This window comes from Aphelocoma coerulescens, chromosome 1A (assembly GCF_041296385.1).
Source record: "Aphelocoma coerulescens isolate FSJ_1873_10779 chromosome 1A, UR_Acoe_1.0, whole genome shotgun sequence".
Lineage (NCBI taxonomy): Eukaryota > Metazoa > Chordata > Aves > Passeriformes > Corvidae > Aphelocoma > Aphelocoma coerulescens.
In genome coordinates, this window is record NC_091014.1 from 53,664,233 (window position 1) to 53,688,707 (window position 24,475).

At 50.6% G+C, this 24,475-nt stretch overlaps 1 protein-coding gene across 1 annotated transcript; it reads right to left on the bottom strand.

Moving 5' to 3' along the window:
* Nucleotides 1–15,342: 15,342 nt before the first annotated feature.
* On the bottom strand, nucleotides 15,343–24,221 carry TAB1 (TGF-beta activated kinase 1 (MAP3K7) binding protein 1). The gene is made up of 11 exons (XM_069002748.1): nucleotides 24,137–24,221; nucleotides 23,219–23,355; nucleotides 22,873–23,026; nucleotides 22,170–22,256; nucleotides 21,475–21,613; nucleotides 20,882–20,995; nucleotides 18,331–18,442; nucleotides 18,080–18,224; nucleotides 17,480–17,702; nucleotides 17,036–17,192; nucleotides 15,343–16,021 (listed from the first exon to the last, which is right to left on the bottom strand). Exons 1-11 carry the CDS (start codon nucleotides 24,167–24,169, stop codon nucleotides 15,814–15,816), a joined length of 1,509 nt encoding a protein of 502 aa, XP_068858849.1. The 5' UTR covers nucleotides 24,170–24,221; the 3' UTR covers nucleotides 15,343–15,813.
* Between the last annotated feature and the right edge of the window lie 254 nt (nucleotides 24,222–24,475).

The following is a 24,475-nucleotide window of genomic DNA, read 5'->3' on the forward strand; positions in this document are numbered from 1 at the left end:
GGCTCACCTCAACCTGTGGATTTTCTCTGGCTGTCTGTTGCTTGGGGATGGCCCCAACGCCTCTGAATTGTGACTTTTCCTCCCATAAATCAGAGATAGGAGAAACACATTAAACCATAGCCATCCCCATACACTTGCAGAATTGCTCCCAGGACAATGTTTTCTGGAGTTAGCTTTGAAACATTCATGTAAATGAATGAACCAACATGGTGTGGTTTCCACCACAGCCTCCCTGAAAGCACATCTTTGCCTTGAAGGTCTCAGATGAGGTCCCAGTCCAGCCTCCCCTTTTTGCTTTCCCCTGCCCTCCCCTCTTAGGCCTTGATGTTGATCTGAGGCTTCCTTGATTTGGCATCCTTTTCAGCATCTTATCTTGTCTTGTTGAGAACACATGTACTGAAAAGCCACCGGCTGGACTTTAAGCCACTCAGCCATGCAGAGACATGGCAAGTGGATTTGGAAAGGGGGTGAGGGTAGGGCCAGAAGTCCTGCAGCCCCTGATAAGCACAACCCCATGCCGGGTGACGCTGGCTCACATTGCGGCTGACCTCCCCTGGGAGCACAACAACTGCTGTTCCCCTCACCTTCCCCCATCCCACCCCCGACACAGGCAAAGGCACAATGGGATTTGCAGCCAAATGAGTTAAACTGCTGCTGACCGAATGCGCTTTGACTAGGGCCAGACTGATTTTCCTGGTCCCTGTGACTGATACAAGCATGTCCAGCCAGGGAACTGTAAAGAAGACAGGCCTGAAACCAATTTCATTGCAACCAGTGCCAGCTGCATGGGTTGATAAGGCCTTTGATAACATTGTGGAGAGGAGTTATCAATGTTGGGCAGGGCTGTCTCGAAGGTACAGCTCCTTCACCACTGGCAGACAGGAGATGGACACAAGTACCAGAAGGTGCTTACAGCACCCAAAAAACATCCCTTACAAGTAGTGAGCAGCCAGGGCAGCCCAGTGTGGGGCAACAACCAGAATATGAGGGAGACCTCAGCCTGCCGCACACTGTGCTGGCAGGCTGCTTGTCTCACCTCTGCTTGCACCTCGGTCATATTGACTCACAGCTCCTCCACCCTTGGTGAAGATGGGGACATAGAGCAGAATGACATCCTGGAAATCCAATAACTGCCTATCCCTTCAAAGGGGACCCCCAAGGAGGGGGCCGTTATCTATGTTTGGAACTGGCAACTACAACATGTGGGCCATTTACTCTGCCTTTGTGTGCCTGTCCTGTCTACATCCCATTTTATTGCTCTTTCCTGAAGTACTTGTGAGATACAGAGGCTTATCAAAGCATCCCAGAGAGAACCATTTAAACTGTCTTGGGTGGGGTGGCAGGCGCAGGCAGGAAAGCCAACGGAGCCACCGTCAGCAGGACTACTCTGACCCTCCAGCCTCTTGGCTGGCAAATTTTGGCTGCATTAGCTTAATCGCGGTGCTCTCCCAGGCTGCACTGAGCGAACCACACGTGTGAGGTGTGAACTGGATCGGCTGTCCCGGGCTCATTAATCTGGCTGAACCATTAAACGCTGCCCGGGGTGATGGTTTATTGCAGGGCTAATGTGGCTGCGCTGCCGCCAGTTGCACACTCAGCCTAGCCTGGCACGCTCTCACAGAGACCCACAGTCCCTGCCTGCACGGGGGCTTGCAGCCCCACAGAGCCCTCAGTGGAGACTTGCTCATCTTCCAAGCCAGGACAGATTCCCAGCTGCCCAGAAACACAAAATTCAGAAAGCAGAACAAGACCTGGGAAGGAAATGACACTGAAAGATCTGATTGCATCTGAGCTGTCTGCAGCTGAGCAGGGTTAAAAGGTAGCTGAGCCCGACTTGCTGTCACTGCCAGCCTCCTCGCGAGCAGGCTCGGCCTCCTCCCGGGCACTTCCAAATTTACTGGGTCAGCCAGTGACCTGTTTTGCCAAAGTGGCTCAGGTTAACCACAACCATTTAGTGGCCAGTCCTTGCTTGCCCAGCTCATGCTGCCCATGCCAGTGCAAGCAGAGCTTCACGTGGGGTGGTTGGCCAGGATCAGCGCTGTCGCAGCCAGGGGAGAGAGAGGAAGCAGTGGCTTTATGTCAGGGAGCAGCTGCCAGCTGATGTGTCCCTGTGGGTCAGTTTGGGCTGCAAAGGAGGCTTTGGTAGGTCTGCATGCTCCAAAGTGCTACACAGGGCTCGCTTCGTCTCACCTCCTGCATGTGGTGTCACAATTAACTCTCATGCTTGGGGCACCTCCATGGGAGGAACACGAAAGGGGCTGCTGCATGTTACCCCTCAGACCAGGTCCTGTGGGAGAAATACCTGGGCAGGAGCTGCTGTGTTGTCAGACAGCTCCCTGCGGGGGATGAGCTGAGGGTCAGGACAACAGAAAGTACCTCACCCAACCTCTTGCCCTCCAGGTGCATCACACACCAGCACTGCCAGGCTGCCACAGGGCCCGGAGTACACCGGGATATTTTCCAAGCCAGAGGTCTTGTCACCAAAAGGCTCCTGAGTTTGCAGAGGGCTGTGTTCTCCCCTTTATCGTGTTCCTGCCCTGCCTGGAGAAGGGCTTTGAGGTGTGAGGAGAACATGGTGCCAGCACCAGAGAGGCACATACAGGGGGAGCAGGGTCGGTGCCCTGACCGGGTGACAGAGCAGAAGAGGGGGCTGCTGTCATCTCCGGATGCAGTGCTGTGTAACTTTAGCTCTGGGCCATCCCTATTTGTCTTTGCTTCTTGCATGTTGTGAATAGATATTAGCTCAAGCTCAATGGGCTTCACGCAGGTCTTGGAACCAGATGATTCAAGCTGGGATTTGTTCCATATCTCGGGTTTCACATGTTTTCTTTAGCTGCATTTTAATTGTGGGGGTTTCCTTTTTTTGATTCGTGAGGTGTTTTACCCAGGTGCCATTCCTTCACAGCTGCAAATACCCTAAATAAATCTAATTCCTGGAATATGCGAGGGTGAAGAGGATGTGCCCTACAACATAATAGGTCAGGTTTTTATCACAGCTCTTCATCTGGAAAACCATTGGGAACATGTCCACAGAAAATGTCTGGCGCTAGTCTGGAAAACAACGTTCGATGTCAACAGAGCCCTAAAGAGAGGAGTGTAACACGGTTAAACAAAGCCTGGATTAGGTTTAGCTCACCTTTATTTCCAGCTTCAACCAACAAACCTCTCCTCTGACTGCAGCTGAGCTCAGGTCCTGATGGTAATGGGAAACAAAATTCCCCTTTTTTTCCTAGCTGCCCAATTTTTTTAGGGTCATTCCTGATAGGCTGCAGTAACCCTTGGGTTGTTTTATACATCCTGAGCCATAAGGGGCCAGGAAGAGGCTGGTGGCCAAAAATGAGGTGGTCTGGTCCTACGTGGACTTGTCAAACCTCATGCAATGAATTCCCATTTCCTTCTGCTTCCTGCCCCAACAGCCCTTTGTCCCCACCAACTGCAGCAGTTCTGTTTGGGCCACAGAGCAGGAGAAGGGCTAGAAGGTACCTCCAAAGGGGGTCCTGTATTTGGAGGACCCACCCCTCAAAGCCAACACCTTTTCCATCTGTGGGTTGGTGTCGGGAGCCCTCCTGCCTTGTGAGGGGCCTTGTGCTTGGGAGACGAGAATTGGGAGAGTTATTGACTTCTTCCCTCGGCTCTTCTCCCATGCCAGAGCCAAAACTTCTCTGTCCCTGCTTACCACAGGGTGGAAAAAGCAGTAATACAAGTTGTGTGCACTCCCTCTAAGCAGACTGCAGCATGTTTGGACCATCAGCCAGAGTTTCGCATCACTGCATGGGGTCTGCATCCCACCCCAGAGCCTGCTGGCTTGTCCAGGCAGGTACAGGTGTTACCAGCACTGGAATAGCTCTAAGGACTGGTTTGACAGGCTGCTCCTGCCTTTTGCTAACTCCCACTCCCAAATTAATTTGGGGCAACTTGCCACAGGCTGCTCCATCTCACAAGTGCCCCAGAGCTGGGTTTCCCTGCTGTGCTTCCACACTGTTGGCCGAGGGCCAAACCACTCCTGGAATTATTGCTCTCCTTGCTGCTGGGCTGTTTCAACAGCATCTGATGTGATATCAGAAGTGTCACAGCCTGGGGGGAGCAAAGGATCACCCCATCCCCATGGGTCTCCCAAGAACCACCCATGCAATGGCATCTGACTTGGGAAACCATGGCTGGAGTGGAGGGCAGTGCATTTCTGGGGTCTGGAGGGTAAGCTGCCCCCTGCTTCACCTACCCTCGCTGCCATGCCTACCTCATCTTCTTCATGGAAGAAATCCCTCCTGAGGAAGGCAGTGAGTGAGGGGGGCTCTGCATCCCCCCGTGCCTGAGGTGCTTTTGTCAGCCTGCTGGATCCCGGCTGATGGATGGCTGCAGGCAGCAAATTTGAGCAGCATCTCCATGCCAATTTAAATAAATAAATGAGTCTGAATGCTTCGCCTTGCAGAATGGCATCTCATTCAGCCGCTCAAGCATCAAATACCTCCGGGATTCTTTGGGTCTCAATTTGCAGAACTATTTCCCTTTCAAGTGCTCTTTTATTTTTCTTTTTATTTATTTAAACCTGTTTTTCCTGTAGTGAACAATCCTTGCACATGAAAGCAGGCAGCTTTTAGATGTTGGTGGAGCTTTCCTCCAGACTGAAGAGGGATCAGCGGGCTCTATTTAAAAAGGTCTTCCCCAGCCCTTGCAGCTGGTGGGGATGCAGGGGGATATTCTGTGGTCCAGTTTTAGTTTGAGTTCCCCAAAGCTGCCAGATTGCTCGCGGGAATTGCTCACAGCCAAGGCTGAGTAGTTGTGCTGGTGCTGAGGGGAAGCTCTTGCCCGCCCGGGGCCAAGTAACAGCTGTGGGAGCTACTGCTGGTGGCGGCTGCAGCCCCCTCCTCAGCCCCTTAGGTGGGTTTTGGGAGCTGGAGGGTGGGAGGAACATGTATATGTCCAAAATACCACAGATGCCTTAAGGACAGAACAAGCTCAGGCCTGGTGAAATTGCATTTAGCATCAGTGGGATGGGGGAAATTGATGAGGTGGGGAGAAGGATGAGATGATGATGTCTGTTGGCTGCATCCCCTCTGCTGAGCCCATTTCGCTTTTCTGGGAGCCCCTGAGCCTTGGGGGTTGCAAAGAACCACCTGCATAAGCTACCTGAGGCACCTCAGAGGCTGGAAGAGCAGAACACCAATGGAAAGAAGCTGGTATTATTTTCACCGAACACAAGAATATTAAGCAATCTAATTCATGTGTTTGAACACCTGGGCGTGATAGAGAGAGCCTCCTCAGAAGCACAGGAGTTTCCCTGTGTATAATCTAAAACAAACTTCTTCCAGCCAATCTCTAATCAAGGCGTGATGGATCAGTGAATTAATATAGGGGCTTAGTTAAATTGGCAAGCTCTGTGTTACTGTTGTGGGTTATGGCGGTGTTTTTTGACTACTTCATTCCATCCACATACCCCCTTACACTGATCACCCTCTCCTGCCTTCAGGTAATCTGCTCAGTGCAGTGGCCAGGCACGGCACATCACAGGTATTTGGGAATAAGCTGTAGAGTTTTGGGGCACGACATGCACGAAAGCTCAGGCTCCTGCAAAATAGCCGAGAGCAGTTCTCCCAGAGCAGTTTCCTTTTGCTGACACTCACGTCCTCGTGCTTTTGCACCACACTTTTGTTTGCAGCAGTGCTGCTCCTGCAAGGCTGTGGCGGCCTTTTGCACCAGTGTAGGAGGAATTGCAGGGGGTTTGCCCTGCTGCCTTTCCGAGGGTGTCTGGTCTCCTTCTAGCAGCAGTCACTGTGGTCAAAATGCTGCACATCAGCCAGGCCATAAAGAAATGGTTTGGCTTCGTGTTTTAGACGTGTTTGGTAAACACAGTGCAAACTCTGCTGTATCCCTTCAGCTCCTCCATCTTCCTGCCAGCTCCTCATGAGCCCCGGCTGCCTTCTCTGTGCTGCAGATAACGGAGAATTGACTCTGTCCCTGTTGTGGATCCTCCCTGGGAGCTATGGGGAGGATATACTCCCCAGGGGGCTGATCTCCCCTCGTCTCTCTCATTTCCAACCAGCCTGTGTGCTCAGTGTAGCCAGAACAAGGGGGAGTGAGTGTCTCTCTGACATGCCTCGGTTAGCTGGCGATGGCGCCTGCTCCCTTGTGGGAATGCCACTGCTGCTGGAGTGATAAACTAGAGGTATTTGGGGATTCGAGAGGAGAGCGAGGGAGCTGGGGATGAGCAAGACATTGCTGTACATCTGTGCACATGGCAGCTGAGTTCAGAAGACTGGGGACCCTCATCCTTAGCTCTGCAGAAACAGAGGTTTCTGCCAATGGTGGGGTGCTCTGCAAACCTTTTCTCAAATCTCAGCCATTAGAAGGGAACTAAATCCATTTTATAGTCCTCAACCTCCCATATCTGTGCTAGCACACTGCAGTCCCCCCTGTCTGCTGGGCAAGAGCCAGCTCTGGGAGCTGTTTGATGGGAGGAAGCTCAGGGCACCTTGGCCAACACTACAAGTGGCCAGGACCAGGACAAGCAGCACAGCGCAGTCACTCAGTCCCTCCTCAGCTTTCTATGCCAGCGCTATTCCTCTCTACTCTCCTCTCTTCAGCCCTTTCCTACCCTCAGGGCAGCAAAAGCCAGTTTTGCCACATCATCACACTGCCGTCACCTGTGCTGGCTCCTCTCCAGTTTCCCCAGTCCTCAGAGATGTGTATCTTGCTCTGCCCCCTCATGTGAGTGGTCCCTGTGAGGTGCCAGCTCAGCGAGGCCGTGCAGAGTTTGCTGCATCTTGCTGATGTTTCCCAGGCCCCATGCACTTCTGCAGTTGCCATCCACAGCACAACTCCCACAGTGGGAATGACTCCAAAACTGAGTACCACAAGCAGCTCGGCTGCACGTGAGTCCATTCACTGAGGCCAGCTGGAGAACTGATCTGGCTGAAAAAATCCTTTTTTTTAAAATTTCTTTTTTTACCCTGGGTTATTTTTTAATCCAGATCAGCTCCTTGACCTGGTTTCCTCTGGCTCTGCCAAAAGAGCCAAAGGGCAGCCTGGGGGTAGGCTGGAGGATGGGGACACTGCAGAGTTTAGCCCAACAGCAACAGAGCTGGAATGTCAGCAGTCCAAGGCTCTGGAGCCACTTCCTTCCTTTCTTCCCCACAGATCAGGAGTGACACCTTCCCACAGAATAGCTGGTGCCCAGGGAGCATGGCCATTGCTCCCAGCTCACAGGAGCTGACTCAGAGCAGAGATTCCTTCTCCTCTGCTGCTGAAGCCCTTTGAAATGTGTTTACACACCAGGTGGGAATAAAAGTCAGAATTTCATTGGTGTTCGGCCAGGGAATCATTCCGATTTGAAAACCCTTGTGTGACTTGGTTTTTCTGATCGTACCAGCAAAAATAAATGCAGGCACTAAAGTGGGCATGGAGAAATCAGCAGATCAGGATGCTTGGACATCCCAGCTCCACAGGGCTTTCCCTGTGGAGGTTGTCCAACAAGGTGCGTCACACCAAACCCTTTTGGTTTCGATACCCATTATATTTCCTTAATGTGCCAGTGGGTTGTCCCCACCAAGCCCACATGCCAGAGCCCTCTTTTGTGCTACCTCCCTGCCATGTCCCCACCCCAGATGATCTGCTTAACACAGTTTGGTGAACATGCCTTCCAATGAGGCCTCCACAACCCCAGCACTGCTGCCTGGGAGTGTTTCTGCAGCAACACTGCTGCAGTTCATGCCTCTCAGAGCTATTTTCCACCACAGGGACTTCATCAGCACCAGATGAGTTGGGAGCCTGGAGCAGCTCCCTTTGCCATCCTCCTTTGAACTCATTAGTGAATATGCCAAGGCTTGACTGGATATTTAGTTCGCTGGCACTTCCTTAGGCCTCTGTGCCCTAAATAGCACTCAGCAGTCATTTATCATTGCAGCCCAGGTCCTCCAGGCAGCATGCTTTTGCATAGCTGTATTTATAGCCTTGTCAATTTTCATTCTCTTTTTCAGAAACAGAAATACTGATATTCTCTGCTGAAGCTTCCTGTCGAAGCTGCCACCCACCCGTGGTTCAATAAACACCAGCCACCTCTCAAGCAAAGTTTGTCACAACAAAATCTTCTCTCATGCCTTGATCTCCACTAGCTGTGGCTGCTTTTCTTCTGGAAACTACCTTTATTTCTGTGCTACTGGGCACCAAGTTGGCTTTCCCAGTGGATGCAGAACCTTGCTAACCCTTGGACCTACATCTCTCCCCTGTCACAGAATCATAGAATTGTTCAGACTGGAAAATACCTCTAAGATCAAGTCCAACCATCAACCCAGCACTGCCATGTTCACTATGTTTCAGTTTGTGTCATGGGGTCTGACTGCCCTGAGGACAACAAAACCAACACGTGTCCATCTGGCAGTGAAGTGTGGGAGAGGCTGTGGCAAAAGGCTCGGTGCAGCAGTGTGACTCCCAGCTTCCCTGCATGGGGGGTCCTGTGAAGTTCGCAGCTGGTTTGGCAAACAGCCCGCGGGGCAAACAGCCCGCGGGGCCATCCATTTCTCCAGGAATTGCAGCCCTGCTCCAATGCTCCGGTTCGAGAAATTGGTCTAATTAGAGAAGAGTGAAATGCTTCTCCTGCTTGGAGAGCCTCAGGTCCCCAGCCTACTTAAAGCTCCACATAAGACCATTAGCACGACAACGTGTCTCCCCAGAACGACGCATCCGCTCGCACGCTTGGCAGGCGGCCGACCAGATGTAGCCAGGCTGTCTGGAGGTGCCAAGCATAACAATTAACAGTGGCTTCGTGGTGGGGTTGGCAATGGCAGCTGCAAACAGCAGGCACGTTCGGCCGCCCACCTTGCTTCCAGGCATGGCATAGTCCTCTTGCACCCCTCCAAGAGGCACTGCCGGGGTCAAGGAGATCACAGCAAGGGTCCCTCGGTGCCAAACAGCTGCAGGACCTTGGTGACATACCAAAAATGAAGTCCCCTGGTGAAGAGCACCAGCTAGTATGTGCCTCAGCTAAATCATTGAATATTGTACCTTATTTCTGCCAAAGTGTTGTGTCTCTTTGGGTTTTTTTCATGATAAATCGATCTGCAGTTCTGCAAACACAGAGTCACTTCATCCAGGTGAACAGGCCTGTGGAGTTTGGGAGGGAGGCTGCCACGTTCCTTGCTTGCTGCAGCAGGCACGAGCTGCTTTATTAGGTCTTAATTACATCCTTGCTATCCAAAATTCTTAAATTTGCCACTAAAGGCAGATGGAAACAAAAATGTCGCACTTTTGCAGTTCAGATACTTGCAGCCATGAATAATATACTCACACACTCATTTGTTAATGGGTACACTTCTCCTCTAATTTCTTTCCCCCTCCAGACATTTGCAAAAGCTCTTTTCATATTCCCATCACACCTTTAGCAAGCAGTAAGCCATTCTGTGTTTTGTTGCTCTTATCTCTTCTCTGAAAGCTTTTATTGACTGCATGTTGGTTTTGTCTCCTCACCTTTTCCATTTCCCATCTAGCCTTTTTTTTGTTGTTATTTTGCTGTTGTTGTTTCAAGCCTTCAGATCTCCAAGAAGTCCCTCATGGAGCTATTTTGGTTATTCCTCAGTGCAGCAGCTGAGAAATCCAGGAAGAGCTAATGACAGGGACAATAAGGGAAAGGAGACTTGGCTCCGGAATGCATTTGGATTAAGGGGTGGGGAGTTCAGTAAATTATTGAACTACCTGGATGAAGAATTCATATCAAAACCTATTTTGCCTTAGTGCCTGACACTCATTTGCATTTAAGAGATGTAAGTGTTTTAGGGATGAGCTCTGAAGCTGCTTCTCTGTATGTTTCTTGCTGCAAAGAGAGGGATGAGCCACTTCCCTCCTTACACAGCAAGTGCCTGCAGGACTGGGGCCATCCTCCACGCTGAACCAATGAGCAGTGCCCAGCAAGTCCATTCAGAGATGAGTTTCTGTTTCTGCCCTCACACCCACCCTGCAGCAGCGCTCACAGCAAACCTTTAGCCAAGGCTAGACTGGGTGATCCAGCCAGTTTGCTCCACTTTGCCCAAAACTAGGCACAGAGGTATCCCTTTCCTGGTGGCTTTCCGGGTGGCTGGTGGTCCTTGCACAGGGGTTGCACAGTGGGTCTGGGGGTTTGATCGAGAAAAGGCCCTGGGGCTCTCCCCTCCCCTTGTGCACTACCTGTGTGCATGGGACTACCCTCTCCCTGGCTGGATGAGCAGGACCCTGCTTGGCTGCCTCAGAGGTCATGGATGCACCAGGGCTTTGGCCATTTTCCTGAGTAGGTTTGCAGCCAGGACAGGCATCGGGAGGCTCTGGCACCAACAAGGGCAGGAGGAGCCCAGAGTGCACAGGCAAACAAGAGCATCTACCTGTTGTGCTTCAATACCAGCTGCTGTTGGAGCCGCTGGAGCGAGGGACTTTCCGAATCTCTGAGGCATGAAACCACTAATAGCTCAGCTTTGATCCCACTAGTTTGAAAGGAGTCCTGAATTTTCCAAAGCAACCAACTCTCATCAGAGGTTGGAGGCTGCCGCCTTTGCCCATTTTCACTTTGGTTGGGAACGCTCTGAGCTGTGCGTCTGGAAATGCCCAACTACCTCAAGGAACCTCAGTTTTGTATGACTGGGCCTGTGGCTGCTTTTGGAAGCAAACCACAGTGGCTTCCCAAGGTATTTTGGTGGCTGATGGCCGCTTTGGTGCCGTGGTAACCACAAGGGTTTTGTGCAGAAGCGTTTCTGTAACTTCTGAAGTGGGAAATGTGGGGTTGTCTGCCCTTCCAGAACCTCTTCTCTCGGAGTCTTGACTTTCCTTGCTACCAGGGTCCTTTGGACATCAAAGAAGCTGGTTCACTGAGGACCTTGTTCTGCAGAAAGGGCCTGGTGTTGCTCTCCACAATCAATTGTTTTTTGTAAGGAGGAGAAAAGCTCTTTGCCCAGCTCAGGCAAAACTAGCAGAAGAAAGGCAGAGTTTCTAGGTCATGCTGGTTTTGAGAGATGAGTTAAAAAGAGAAAAGAGCTTAGAAGACTCTTGAAACACCGAGCAGTGAGAGGGCCAATGGCTAGGCATTGCATATCCCAAAAGATTGAATCCTCTTTCACATGCCTTGGAAACACCTCGTCCCTTCTCACAGGGCTACTGCTGCTTGCAGCCCAGCGAGCCCATGGGTGAACTGATGCTTGTTTGGGGGAAGCATAGAGGGGAAGATTCACCTCCAAGCAAAAAGCCATAGTGCTACATCCTTCCTATCTGCCCTGGCTCTCTGGAGCATTCCCAGCCTTTTTCTTTCCATGCTCCACTGGAGTCTAATCCTGCATGCAGAAAATTCCTCATGCATTTTGCTCTTATTCCTTCAGGGCATCTGTTTTCTCTTTCATTCTGTCTGGCTGTTCACCAGCCTGAACTCAGTTACTCTAATCCCTCCATCTTCAGTGATGTTCTCAGCTCCACATAATAAATATTAACAGCTTACACATATCTTGGGGTTCTTATGCAAGGGCTCCAAATAGCTTTACGGTTCATACGCACATGGGGCTCACTTCATTCGCCAGCAAAATACAGCCACCGATGAGACAGCAGTTGTTTAGCAACCTACAGTGACAACACACAATAGCTAAGACGGGAAGTAAAGATAAATATCGTATCCATTTGAAACTCCAGGAGGGGATTGGAGTTGGCAGAATATAAGTACTCATGCTGAATTTTTGCCAGAATGCTCTGAATAGCATTCCTATGCTTACAGAAAGAGCTATAGGATTTAAAATACCTAACCCATCCCTGGGGGTTTATTTACAACTCACATAAATGGCATGCACGTTTTGGGATGCCAGTGATGCTCTTCACTGGAGAAAGGCGAGTCACTTGAGTAATGAACTGTACAGGATTACTCTAAAGCCCTTCCTCAAACATTCTGAGGAAGGAAAAATCAGATTATTTTGTATAAACACCTATCTATTAGCTATCAAATTAAATGATATTTATATCTTTTAGACAGGATCACCCTTCAGCTATGGCTATCTCCACCTTGAGAAGACACCAGGCCAATTGTGGCATTTTTTCAGTGGTGCCACAAACTCTTTGATATCCTAATACTAAAAGCTTTAATGTGGTGGAGAAAAAAAGAGAGGAGAGGAGAGGGGAGGGGAACACATTCCTTCCTCTTCAGAGCATGATGGCTATGGGAGCAGAGACTCTGGTTGAGGACGCTGCATTACCCTTGTGTGATCCAGAGAGCACTGGTGGCATCAAGTGGCACTCGTTCACCATGTGCCTCTTCCCTATTGGAAAGTTCAGGTTTGACAAAAGCAACAAAGTGAATGGGAGCAAACCAGCCTGTCTCAGCTTCAGCTGATGCCTTGGCTGCTGAAGAAAACCCAAGCCCTGTGTGACTTACCCACAGGCCATGTACTGGAGCTGAGCATTAACTGCTGGCCATGACCCTTCCTGGCTATCCTCTGCTATTTAAAGATTTTGTTATAAATGGGTGTTCTGTTCAGTTAATGGAGAGCTTAAAATAAAAAAGTCCCTGGTGATCCTTCAGCAACAGAGATGCTGAGAACCTCAGTTTAAGGTGACATCCATAGTGTCCCCCATTTCCTGACTCCCAGACCACAAGGTAGCTTGAGACTTTTCATGTCTCCCTCTGATGGCTTATTCCACCCCAGGCCAGGGTGGACACAACCACCCTTTCCCAGTGCTGCAGAGCCCCCCATGTTTGTCCTGGGATCATGAGATGTATGGGGGGCAGGAGGGGCAGGCAGCTGCCAGCACAGGTGTCTCACCAACATCCACCAAGCTCCCTCCTCTGGGTGTTCCCTACTGAGCTGCTGGAAAGATTTCTCAGCAGAGGAGAAGCAAGCAGGGACAGAAAATTAGGGATGGGATGGACAATGGGGCACCTCTTGTCTCCCATACAGGCATTTCCACCTGGTGAAGTGGTAACCTCCCAGCCTGTCTCACTGGCCTGAGCACCTCCAATGACCCTCAGCCAGTGCCCAGAGCTCAGGGACATGCAAAGCATTCCTGCTACTCCCATTCCAGGGATAGGACTTCTCATTTCTACCCTTGTCTTACAGGGGAATAGCTCTTGAATAATAGTATTAGCTGTCTTTAGGACAAACTTATCCTGCATATTCAGATCTTAAGTTGCCAGCTTCTCTCCAGCACTCCTGTGAAGCATAGCTAGCTGCACTGTTTTTCTCTGCCTGGGTCTTTACATTTCTAGTGGTTTTGAATTTCACTACACTGCAAAAAGGCCCCTGCTCTTGTTTCTAGAGATCTCTCTAGTTCTGTCCTCTTCCAGCCACTCCTTCATTTTAAAGGGGCAGGGGAGAGGAGGTTTTTCCACTGCTGTTACAACCTGCATCTTCCCCTTGCTCCCTAAGGACAATATTAAATACCGATATTGGCTCATGAGCCTCCTGCCCCTGTACACAATGTTCAGTCTGTTCCTTTGACCTGGACTCCTAAGCCATGGCTTACAGAGCATGCACAGAAAAACCTACCTTCCTCCCCCTTTTCCCAGTGGCTGTACAGGCACAGCTTAGTGTGATCCACCCTCTCCTACCCACTTTATTTTTTTGTACTTCCTAAACTGGTAATGATGCCTAAGGATCAGTTTGTTTTGCGTGATCTGCTTTATATAAGTGTGTTGGCAATTCTTAAACTTTTATCTGGAGCATCCACTTGCTGGAATATTTCCCATTGGAACGGTTCTCAGTATAAGTTCACAAATACCAGAGATAAATGGGATAGGGGAATAAGCAAGAAAAACTTGTTTATACAGCTATTGAAATCTGTGCCAGGTTAGGGAACGTAGAATAGGACAAAACCTTTTCAACTCCATTTTAGTCCTTACCAGAATCACATTATCCTGTAAAATAGCCACACAACAATCTGGAGGATAGGACCCCTAGGTCAAATGACATTTTGGAGCAGCCCTGGACAGCAAAGCCAGTCGGATACCTGAACTCTCTGCTCCTTGCAGGGCAGAGGCAAGGGCAGAGGACAGGGTTGTGGGACTGCCAGCCCCTGCCTGGTTCAGCCTTGGGGACAAGGCACCAAACCTCCCGCAACTCTGCTGCCTTTGCCTCCACACCACAGAACGTCACCACCCTGGCAGGGCTGGAAGGGTCTCGACAGGAGGTGCCTGTGCTGGCACGACCAGCACACCCAGCCTGCCTGGGAACTACAGGGGGACAGGGAAACACAAGCTTCTGCAGGCAGTCCTGCAGCACACGGAATCCCGCAGGGCAAAGCTGTGCCAGGGGGACCTGGAGGGGGCACAGGCAGAGAGCCACCCACCAACACACGAGGGATCCCTGCTGTGCCTTCCAAGGAAACGGGCATTTCTCACCCCTCCGATCCTGCCCACATATTTCTCAGTGAACTCAGGTCTTGCCTCTGGGCACTCAGTGCTATTTAATTTATCCAAAGGGATAAATCCCCCTCTCCTACTTTCCAGGCTGGCATGCCACAGCAGCCTCAAACCTGCACACATCAAGGCTTGGCTACACATTGGCCGTAACTACAGCATCCCCTGCTACATCATCCTAATCCCCTCCCATTCCCCTTCTTCCTAAAATGACATGTCTGGATGCAAAACTAAACGCGGGAAGAAACCCCGACCAGTTCTTCCTCTTGCCCCTTCTCCTCTAATCCCCGCTAGCCCTCTCCAGGCTTTGCCTGGTGCCTCATCACAACTCCCCAGAGGTACCAGGTGCTGCAGGTCACCCCCGAGGCCTCCCGTGTTTGCTGGGGAAAGGCTCCCAGGGAGCGAGGAAGGCTCAGGGGACGGCCCGAGCAGGGAGGGAAGAGTCTCGCTTGCCGCCTGCCGTCAGAAATCTGAACTGAAGATCGCCGTGATCCCGACACCTCGGCCAGCAAGTGCAGGCCTGGGCTCACACCAGTGTGCAGCCAGCAGGACCCCTCCTCTCGTCGCTGCACACCTCCCCTCTCTGACACGAGGGAGCCCAACTGCATCTTCAAGGCACCACGACAGAGTTGTGACTTCCAGCTGTGCACCACCAAGTGCCTGCACAGGGAAACTTCATTACAAACTCCACCTGCCCTCTACAACTTTCCAGATGGCCTACATTAAGGGAAACAAGGTGCATTTTACTTACGAAAAACAATAACCTGTATTTATGGTTTGACTCTAAGCCATAATTCAGTGCCAAAGCTCAGCAAATAAGTAAAGAAAAAGCTTATGCTTTTAAATCACCTGCAAGGCTTCAGGCCACTCTCTTAGCAGAAGCTTTCCTGCTGCAAGGTGCAAGCCTCTGTTCTGGAGGAATAGAAGGTTTCACCAGGAGAAGCTGTCACGCCCACACATGACATTGTAAGGAAGAGAGCAAGCCACACAGGTGCCAATGACTGTAGCTATAAGTTATTTATTCTGCAAAATAGAGGTATCTTCTATGGAGTTGAACACTGGAATCACAGCATTATGAACTGAGTTGTGGAAACATTATGACAGCACACACACACACGCAGGCACACACGTGTACACCTACACACGCGCACACACGCAGCCTTCGTACGGGCCCCACTCCTGCACGATCCACATGGAGCCCTCTCTGCACCTTTATCTGCAAAAACCTGCGGTGAGGGTTGCATTCAAGACCCCTTCCCCTATTCACAGGGCTTCCCAGGGCTGGTCAGGATTGGGAACATGGCACAGGCAACACGTGTGTAGTGCACAAGACCCCCTGCCCAGTGTCCAGCACATCCTGGAGAGGAGTTAGCTCTGGGCAGAACGCAGCCCTCAGTGGAACACTCTCACTCTTGCCTCAGTCTTTGCCCACACAGCTGAGCACAAGGTGTCTGCAGGAGGCAGATACATTAGGACACAGTCAGTGCTCCCTGCTCGCCATGGTCCATGTTCCAAAGCCGGTAAAACTCTGCAAAATCCACGTAGGGCTCCACACGCCCATCCTCATCTGGCTGGAGCGAGTGGGTGGGGCGGGAGCGGAAGAGACCTCCATCTGAACTCGAGCTGCTGCTCTGCGTGTGAGTATTGGTTGACTGCAGTGTCACAGTTGGGCTTTGGCTAAGGAGGGAAAAAGAGAGAACATAAGCATCTTTATTCTACTCCATCTGATGCATTGGACAAGAAAAGCACCAGAACAAGCACCAGTTTCTTCACAGATCAAGCTATCGTAGCAGACAGCTAAAAAGTTGCAGTCACTTGCTCTATGAGAGCGCTACAAGTGTTGAGAACTGATTGGAATTGACAAACACCAAAGGTATCTGATTCACATTAACTGTAAGGCCTTAAGTACAACCAGGCATCTGAGCAACAGAGGAAGCAGGAAAAAAACAGGCATGCACTCTGCTGGCCTCCCCATACCCAGAACAGTACGAGCTTTACGGGAAGAGTCTGGCAGCAAGGAAAGCTATTCTTGCGTGCCCTGTGCTGCAGCCAAGGCAGCTCTAGTGCGTCAGCCTCATTGTTTCTGGAGCTACAGAGCACAATACCCACAGCGCTTCTTCACTGGGCAGTGTGTACACACCACCCTGTGCCAAGGGCTCAACATAAACCACAGCCACTAACTAGTATGACACTGCAGAGTGGATCCAAAGAGGACCCAGTTCTAAGCTTTATCCACTTTTTTTTTTTCCGGGCTCTGTCTGTAAGCAAATCAACTTCAGCAGCATAGCCTCTCCAGGAGCTTTACAGGTGACACAGAGTCCCCCTTCCTTACTAAAATGAAGGGCATCCACAGTCCCTCTGTGCACAGCACCCAACACACTTGGCACACGAGATCCAAAGAGAAGGGCTGCTCACTGCCAGAATGCCTTCCACGAACAGCAGCAGATGCTGCTCCCAAGGCATGTCGCCAGAGCTGGCTTCAGAGCTGTTGCCTCACTCATTCCCACTCCTCACACAATTGCTTTCCAGCTAACACATTATGCTGGCTGTCAATACTGTTAGTGGGGGGGGGAGCGCATTCCAGATAAGGGAATGACTGACAGGTAACTGACAGCTGTCTCTGCTTTTCAACCACTTTATACAGTGTGAGGTGCAGGGAAAACTGGGGGTAGCAAGAGAGCAGGACTTTACTTAGTGAGGGTGGGGGTGGCTTCATCCAGAGTTGAGCTGCTGTGGGCACCATTGACCATCTGGCCTTGAGAAGGCATGACAAGAGACAGTGTGACACTTGTCTTGCTTGTGCTTTGGGAGCTGGAATATGGCACAGAGACTGGGTAGACACGGCCTCCTGAGAAGGGAGAAAACAGAAGTTATAAAATGCAGTTCAGATACGAGCAACTGGGGGTGCAGCACAGCAGCAAAAACCCCCAAGAATTTATATCCAAATGCCTTTGATGCTGTACTGTATCCTGTCAAATTGTCACAGATTCCATATCTCAAAAGCCCATCATCTGTTTAATATAAAAATTCCTTCTACACCAACTACCTCCTCTCCCAATGTGAGGTGAGTGCTGGATCAATCCAGAGATCTTATCTTCCCCCTCCCCATTTTGTTTCATTCTCTCCCCAACACACCTTGCGTTGGTGTCAGCGTGGGCTGGCTCATCTCACCCAGGGGGTACCCAAAATTCCTCACAAGCAGCGTCATGTCTTCGTGACGGGGACAGAACTTGGACCGCTCCCCACCACTGGCAAAAGTGTCACAGTGAATGCGCTTTACCCGGTCCACTACTGCTTGTGCCACAGCATCCAGTGACGTCTGCTTGGCAAACTCTGTGGCTATCATGGCTGCAATTTCCTGAGCAGAGAAGGAAAAAAAAAATCACCAGAAGAAAGATTTCTAGGAGATTTTGGAGGAAACCTTTTTCTGCCATCTGATCTAAGAGTTTTTATGGCAACTAATCTGACTGTGAGGCTTACCTGCTGAAAATGCGCCTTTGTGCCTTGAGTCATCCCACTCCCTTTAATGGGCTACTCCTAAAGGACAGGCAGCTGCCTAAAAGAACTGGCTTGGCAAAGCAGCTCCCATATTATTAAACTGGAATGGGGTGGCACAGGCATTCAGCCTGGCCAGCACTGACAGGACAAATGAGGAGTTCAGCCTGTATGAGAGCAGCTGACACCGCTGGAGTGAGTCAATAGCCACGGGAATGTTTCCCTTGTGAGCAGGCTCACCTGGTTTGCCTGCCCAGGCCCATGAGCTGCCTCCAGTGCTTTGTAGAGCCCTTCGGACATGAGCACCAAGAATCCTGTCACCCCATCCAGTGAGTGCCCTCCGTGGATTTCAGGCTCTGCTATGATGGGCTTAGATTTAGCAGCACTGGAAAGAGACAGTAATTTAGCATTTAATGGTGACACAGTAGGTGAGAATGGAGTGATCATGAAGAAAAGGAGGGCTTGAAACCCCAAAGTTGACTTTTTCTGACCTGAGCAGTTCAATATCAGTATAGCCGTATTTGACCTTGTAATCTCCAATGCGCCGAGTGCTTTCCTGCCCACGAATAGTTCCCACTTGTTTTATTTTCCCTGCATCCAAGCCTGCCAGATTGAAAACCAAAAATGTTTCATTAACTTTGTGAAACTTGCAGAACTTCCTCTGAGAAAAGAAATATCCACAGCTACATAGGACTGTAAGACAAAATGAGACACCAAAGAATCATCAGGAACATCTAAACATCATCAGAACCATCTAAAAAGGGAGAAAAGGAGTAGCAGTTTGCTGCGTTTCAAGGGACATCTTTTCATTAGTTCCAAGCTGGGAAGGAGAGAGAAGGAGGGAGATACACGCAGCCCAACAGGCATACTCTAAATGCAACAGCTGGCCCTGAGACAAAGCACACATCCTGCTCCTAAGCCACCAGCAGCAGCTGGCCTGGGTGCCCAGGCATTTGGCGAAAAGGCAGGGGAACATCTGCGTCTGTCAGCTCTGGACTGTGTGATGGGAGGAGAAGGCAGGAACGAGGAAAACACATGTGAAGGATTCTGCTTTTTCTTCCACCTGTAATTGGCCCCTGCTCCTAAGCTCCACAATTTTAGTAATACATTGGACTGCAGAGGGAGGTTGTGGAGTCTCCCTCACTGGAGATATTCATGAACCTGTACAACATGCTCGGGGATGACCCTCCTCGAGCAGAAGCTTGGACCAGATGAGCCAGTTCAACCTTACCCCTGCTGTGATTCTGAGAAAAGAACTACCTACAAGAGGCACTGAATTTGCTCAAGTGCTCAAATTCATATGGGCTTCTCCTAAAATAAGAACAATGATCAGTCAAGTATTTATTTAAATAAACTTATGGGGAAATAGCTCTGGCAGAGGCTAGGAAGTAATCGCATCTTGAAGAAGGTTCTAACAGGGACCATCTGAGTGCTGCTACTATTTGAGGCAGGACTTGGAGCACTTACCTGATCTGTTGTGGCAACCCCCCTTTCCTCATTATACCTAGAGCTATCAGCCAGAAAACATTGAGATTTTATCTAGGGATGACTGTCCTCAGTACAAGGTGAAGGCAGGGGTCCAGCTGAAATTCTCCCTTTGAGTCAAACCAAGCCTTGTTGCACAGATGGCTCTGCACCTACCCCAGCAGTAAGACACAAGTCCTCCATCTGCTGCAGACCACAGCTGACTCATCAACACGGCCCGGCTCATTTGCCAGCTCCTGGCAGGGGGGTACACGCCATCGACAGACACAAACAGAGGGAGGCTCACAGGACGCCAGAGGGGTCATGTCTAAACCACAGCAACTGTCCCAGGGCACCGAACAAGCTGTGATATGCTGGCTGAAGAACCACAAAAGCACAAGACCTCTCCCACTCTTCCCTCAAGACAGGGGTGGCACAGGCAAATGCTATCCCCACTAGCTCATCTCTGTGCTTCAACCTAGCCCAACAACAACCTCCCTTGGGCCTCCAAAACAGCCTGTGCACACTGTCTTGTTCTACAGGATCTTCCTTCTGCTGGGGCTGTAAGCAGGAGCGCCAGTGCTGCACCAAGTTAAGGCTGGTACATCTAACAGATCCCTGTTCTCCTATGGACTGCAGCTAAATTCTGCATTTCTAGCAGTAAAAACACAGTCAAGAAGTCCCTTTCCCTGGATTCTTGTATTCAGTCTTCTGTTTCACGGCACATATCCCTAGTGCAGGAGTAGGAGTAAAAGTGGGAATGAAAGAGAAATAGAATAAAACAAGACCTAGCAGCAGAAATTACCACATCAACAGCCTCATGTGGTAAGAATGTATCTGCCAGGTGAATCTAATGAAGAATGCCACCTTAGGTCTACCTAAATAAAAGTACAGCACCCAAGTATTTCAATAAGAAGAATTTGGTACTAGCAATCACACAAGTGGTCTGGGTTAGCTCTAAACCAAGAAAGAAAACATGTCAAATACTGTAAAGGAAAAGGGAAATTGCCTAAGGCAAAATGTCAGCATTAAGACTTCAACAGTTACTGATGTGAGAGCAGTAAATGCCAGTGCTTGGCCTGGCTCTGTCTGAAGTGAAGCTGCTTTTTTTCAGCAGCAGCTTGTACAGAGGCATATATTGAAATGTATCATCCTGAGGGTGAGGCATCACACAGAACTTAAAGCAGCGTAACTGTGGTTTTCCTCCACAGGAGCCATCATACATTGTCCGCTTCACTTCTACCCTCTGGCTCTGTGCTTCCACTCCTGCCTTCCTATCGACTACAGCAACAGCTGGAGCACAAATCAATGCCAGTTTGGCAGCTAGACACAAAACTAACACTCCAAACTTGAAACAAAGGCATAGTTTTCTGCTGGGTCAGTGAGAGAGCTTACTCACTCTGTAGCCCCAGAATGGCTAGAAAGGCACAAAAAGAAGGCACTGAACTTGTCATCTGAAAACACAGTAAGCTTCTTTTTGTGGTTATTTATTGTTCCTGTGGCTTGAGTCATTCTTGGTGCCCCAGATAAACAGCCATGCGATGTTCTCAGCTAAGAAGACAAAATCCAAACACTCACCCAGCTGAGAGAAGCGAAAAAGTTCATCCTCATTCTCTGTTGTATGATCCACGTTGAGCTGAGTCACCTGCAGCCCATCCACCGTGGACTTGCATAGCAGTGCCCGGTTGGTACCTGCAGTGGGAGCAGCGAGATGAGGCACCAGATAGCTCTGCCGTTAACAGGGAGAACATATCCAAAGGGAAAAGGAACAGAAAGGGGAATAAAGACAGAAAAGAAGAGAAAGGCTCATGTACTTTCTCATCATGATCTCCAAAATGTAACCTTGCTAGCAGCATAGTGGGTCTGCTAGGCAGCTCTCCATCCAGACCTGAGCCAGTACCTCCCAAGAAAGTTCTGTATTTCTCAGAGAACCTGCACTACTCCTCTCAACCCATTTTCCCTCTGTTCTTTGGCCATACACACCACATCACCCAACATCTGCAGGGATGAAGAGCCAGGCTGATTTCAAGTGCTTGTATAAGTAGCAAGCATATCACTACTTGGCCACAGACCAAAGAAACTGTCCCCCACATTCAAATTTCTTTTACTTCCTAGAGCCCCTGCCATCCACAGGAATGCTGAGACTGAGCCACTGACAAAAACCAACTCACCCACATTGGCGATGTAGAGCTTGTTGTTGAGAACGACAGCCACAATAGCCATGGCTCCTCCAGAGATCTCCTGCTCTACAACCTTCAATCTCTCCACAATCTTCTGGTACTGAGGAGGGAGCTGGTGGTGAGGAACACCCTGGAAGCCAAAATGTGGGAGAAGCTTAAACACACAGTCCACAACACAGAAATCACAGCTGGAATAAAAATTCTGTAGGGAAGGGACTCATCCTGACATGCTTTGTGTCATGCCTGTAGAAGACATATAATTTTTTTGTTCAATCCTAGTGAATGACACAGCTTTGATATGGTTCTGGAGAGGACAGTCCAGTACACCTGAAGAACAGAGCCCGTATCTGCCCAGATGCCATGCAAATTTGAGGCCCTGCCTCTCATCTGCATGGCTTTGTCCTGGAAGAGCCACATGTACAGGCTGAACTCCTCTCTGTGATACACTCGGTTCCTTATTCAGATAACCAATGATAGGTCTAAGCAGTGCCAGTATGAACAGTGGGAACTCTGGGATATGGACCAAGGCACTTGCCTCACTTCGTGCAAGCGTCCAGAAGAGAACCACAGAGAAGTAACTTTCACTTACAGCCTCCCTTGGATCAAACTGACTAATATGCCCAAACCTCATCCAGCAATCTGGAAGGTGGAACCTCCAGCAAGCTCTGCTCTTAAAGTTACATTACCTCTGGCAGCTGAGACTGCAGACTGGCCTTCTCTGCCAAGGCATCATCAATGGACTCCAGGAAACTTCTTTCCACCACATCAAAAGCCTAAAAAAGACCATGAAGAGAAACTAAACTCTTACCCAATGCCTACAGACCTTTGGGGCTACCCATCCTCACCTCTCTAAGACCAGCTCGTAAGACTGGATGATCACTGTACATACAGACATTCAAGGATCACTACAGCACATCGAAACACAATTGTTTCAGTACAACTAGTTAACAGCTTGTAAAAACAATCCGCAACAACTCAAAACAGCAGACAACACCATAAAAATTACATTCACAGCAGCGTCAGAGACCTATCTGATCTTGTGTGTTAATCCTGTCACTCAAGAAAGTGCACTCACAAATCCATCTCCCCACACATTAACTTCTCCCCTTCACTCACTGTCATCTCCTCCACAGGCTGACTTGTTCTTACATGTCCAGTGAAGACTGGCTGCAGCTTCCTGGAGAGCTCTCAGCACTGTGCTGATGGAGCCAGGGGACAGATGGATATGAGGCGGGAGTGAAACAAAGCACTACAGATGCTCAGGATGAGTGCAACTGCAACCACCAGATGTTTCCAACCCCCACAGAAACCAGATGCTGCTCCCCCGACAGCAAAGTGGAGGTGGGTAGTGCGAGAAGCAGGAGCTGCTCCCACTCAAAGCTTCTTTACCTGCAGCAGAACTCGACGCACATCAGCATCGCTGTGATCTGCATGGAGCTGGCCCAGCAGCAATTCTGCAGAGAGCCTCTGACCCACGAAGTTGGTGACTCGGTTGCCATCATAACCATTGAAGACACCATAGAGGTAGCAGTTGTTCTCACTCCTGCCAAAATGGGAGGAGCGAGAAGCAAAAAGGTCACAAAGGTCTGTAAGACACAGATACAAGTAGCAAGTTCCCGGAGACACCTCTTGCATGCTCAGGCGCCATCCTCTTCTTCCAAGTCCTGTGGGACAATACCTCTTTTACCTGGTCTTGTGCTAGCAGGAGTCGGTGTCCCGGGTGCAACCCACTTACCTGAATTTTAACCAGTTATCTTCCAAGGGGTGACCCTCTGTCCCCTTGCCATCTGCACTGTAGGAACGGTTTGGAGCTGAGCCCACCCCAGAGAGATGGCAGGATGGTAAGTCATCTGTCCAACTGGGCTGTTGTTCCTGGAAGACAAGAAGAGGGAAGAGACCATGTAAACCTCAAGCAGTGTGAAGTGAGGATTGTAGTCCAGAACAGGTTACCAGTCCACCCCCACCCTCTTCTCAACCCTTCTCCCTCTGCTAACTAGGAGCACAGCCAATAACTCCGTATTTCCCTGCTGCAGAACAGGATCGCTTACCACATCCCTTCCCTCTGACGCTGAGCTCTGGCTGCACTTTGGCTCTTGCTAACAAGAAACCAGAAGCGAAATTTGCATGCAAGTTTTACACTCCATACAGCACAGCACGAGCTTAGCTATTCCTATGGTATATCAGATCCTCGCGCACCCGTGGCACGGGAGTACAGGGAAAGCTCTGGATTCTCCCAGGACTACTCACCCAGGACAAGGGGCTGGGGCCGGCTGCTGCAGCCAGCAATTAGAGGAAACATCCCTGGGGCCGCCATCTCCCTCTCGGCCTGCAGACGCCAGCTGCCCCCTCACACAGCGGGGCACCCCGAAGCCCGCAGCACTGGCACGGCCCCCGCAGCCACCTGTCGCTCACCGCGCGCTGCAGAGCCAGCCCAGGGTGCGGATCGCTGACCACGCACGGACCCCCGCAGGCCGAGACCCCCTGCCCTGAGGCGGCACAGGGGGCGAGAGAGCAGCATCCCACCGCCCCGCTGCGGGGAGACCTCCCCTTTCCCACACGGCAGCGCGGGGGGCGGGTGAGGAGGAGGCCCGGGGACTCCCTCGCACCCACCTGGGGGGTGCGTGTGCACGGAGGGGGGGAAGGTGCCACTCACACTCTGCAGCAGACTCCTCCTCTGCGCCGCCATCTTGGAGCGGGAGCGGCCGCCTCCCGCCCGCCCTCCGCCGCCACAGCTCGGGCCCGCTCAGGCCCCGCCCCCGCGTGAGGCGGCGCCGGGCAAGGTCCGAGGGAAAGCCCACGGAACTGGAATGGTTGGGAATGTGCCTGTCGTTACACCTTCCTTCTGGTCTAGGCGGAGTGCAGGCTTCTCCATTCCTTACCTGTGGCCTTCAAGTTGTGAGAAAGAAGCACCTGTTGGCTGCCACTGCCAGCGTGTGTATGTGGAGGAAAGAGGGGCAGGATTGTGAGGATCAGAGAATGATGGGATCATCAA

Excerpts from the sequence above, each read along its gene's own strand:
- TAB1 (XM_069002748.1), bottom strand. The coding sequence starts at position 24,169 with ATGGCGGCGCAGAGGAGGAGTCTGCTGCAGAGT. Across the intron at positions 20,996-21,474 it reads GCTCTACATCGCCAATGTGG|GTACCAACCGGGCACTGCTA; the intron begins GTGAGTTGGTTT and ends CTCCCACTGCAG. Across the intron at positions 17,193-17,479 it reads CACGCTGACACCAACGCAAG|GAGGCCGTGTCTACCCAGTC; the intron begins GTGTGTTGGGGA and ends CTCCCTTCTCAG.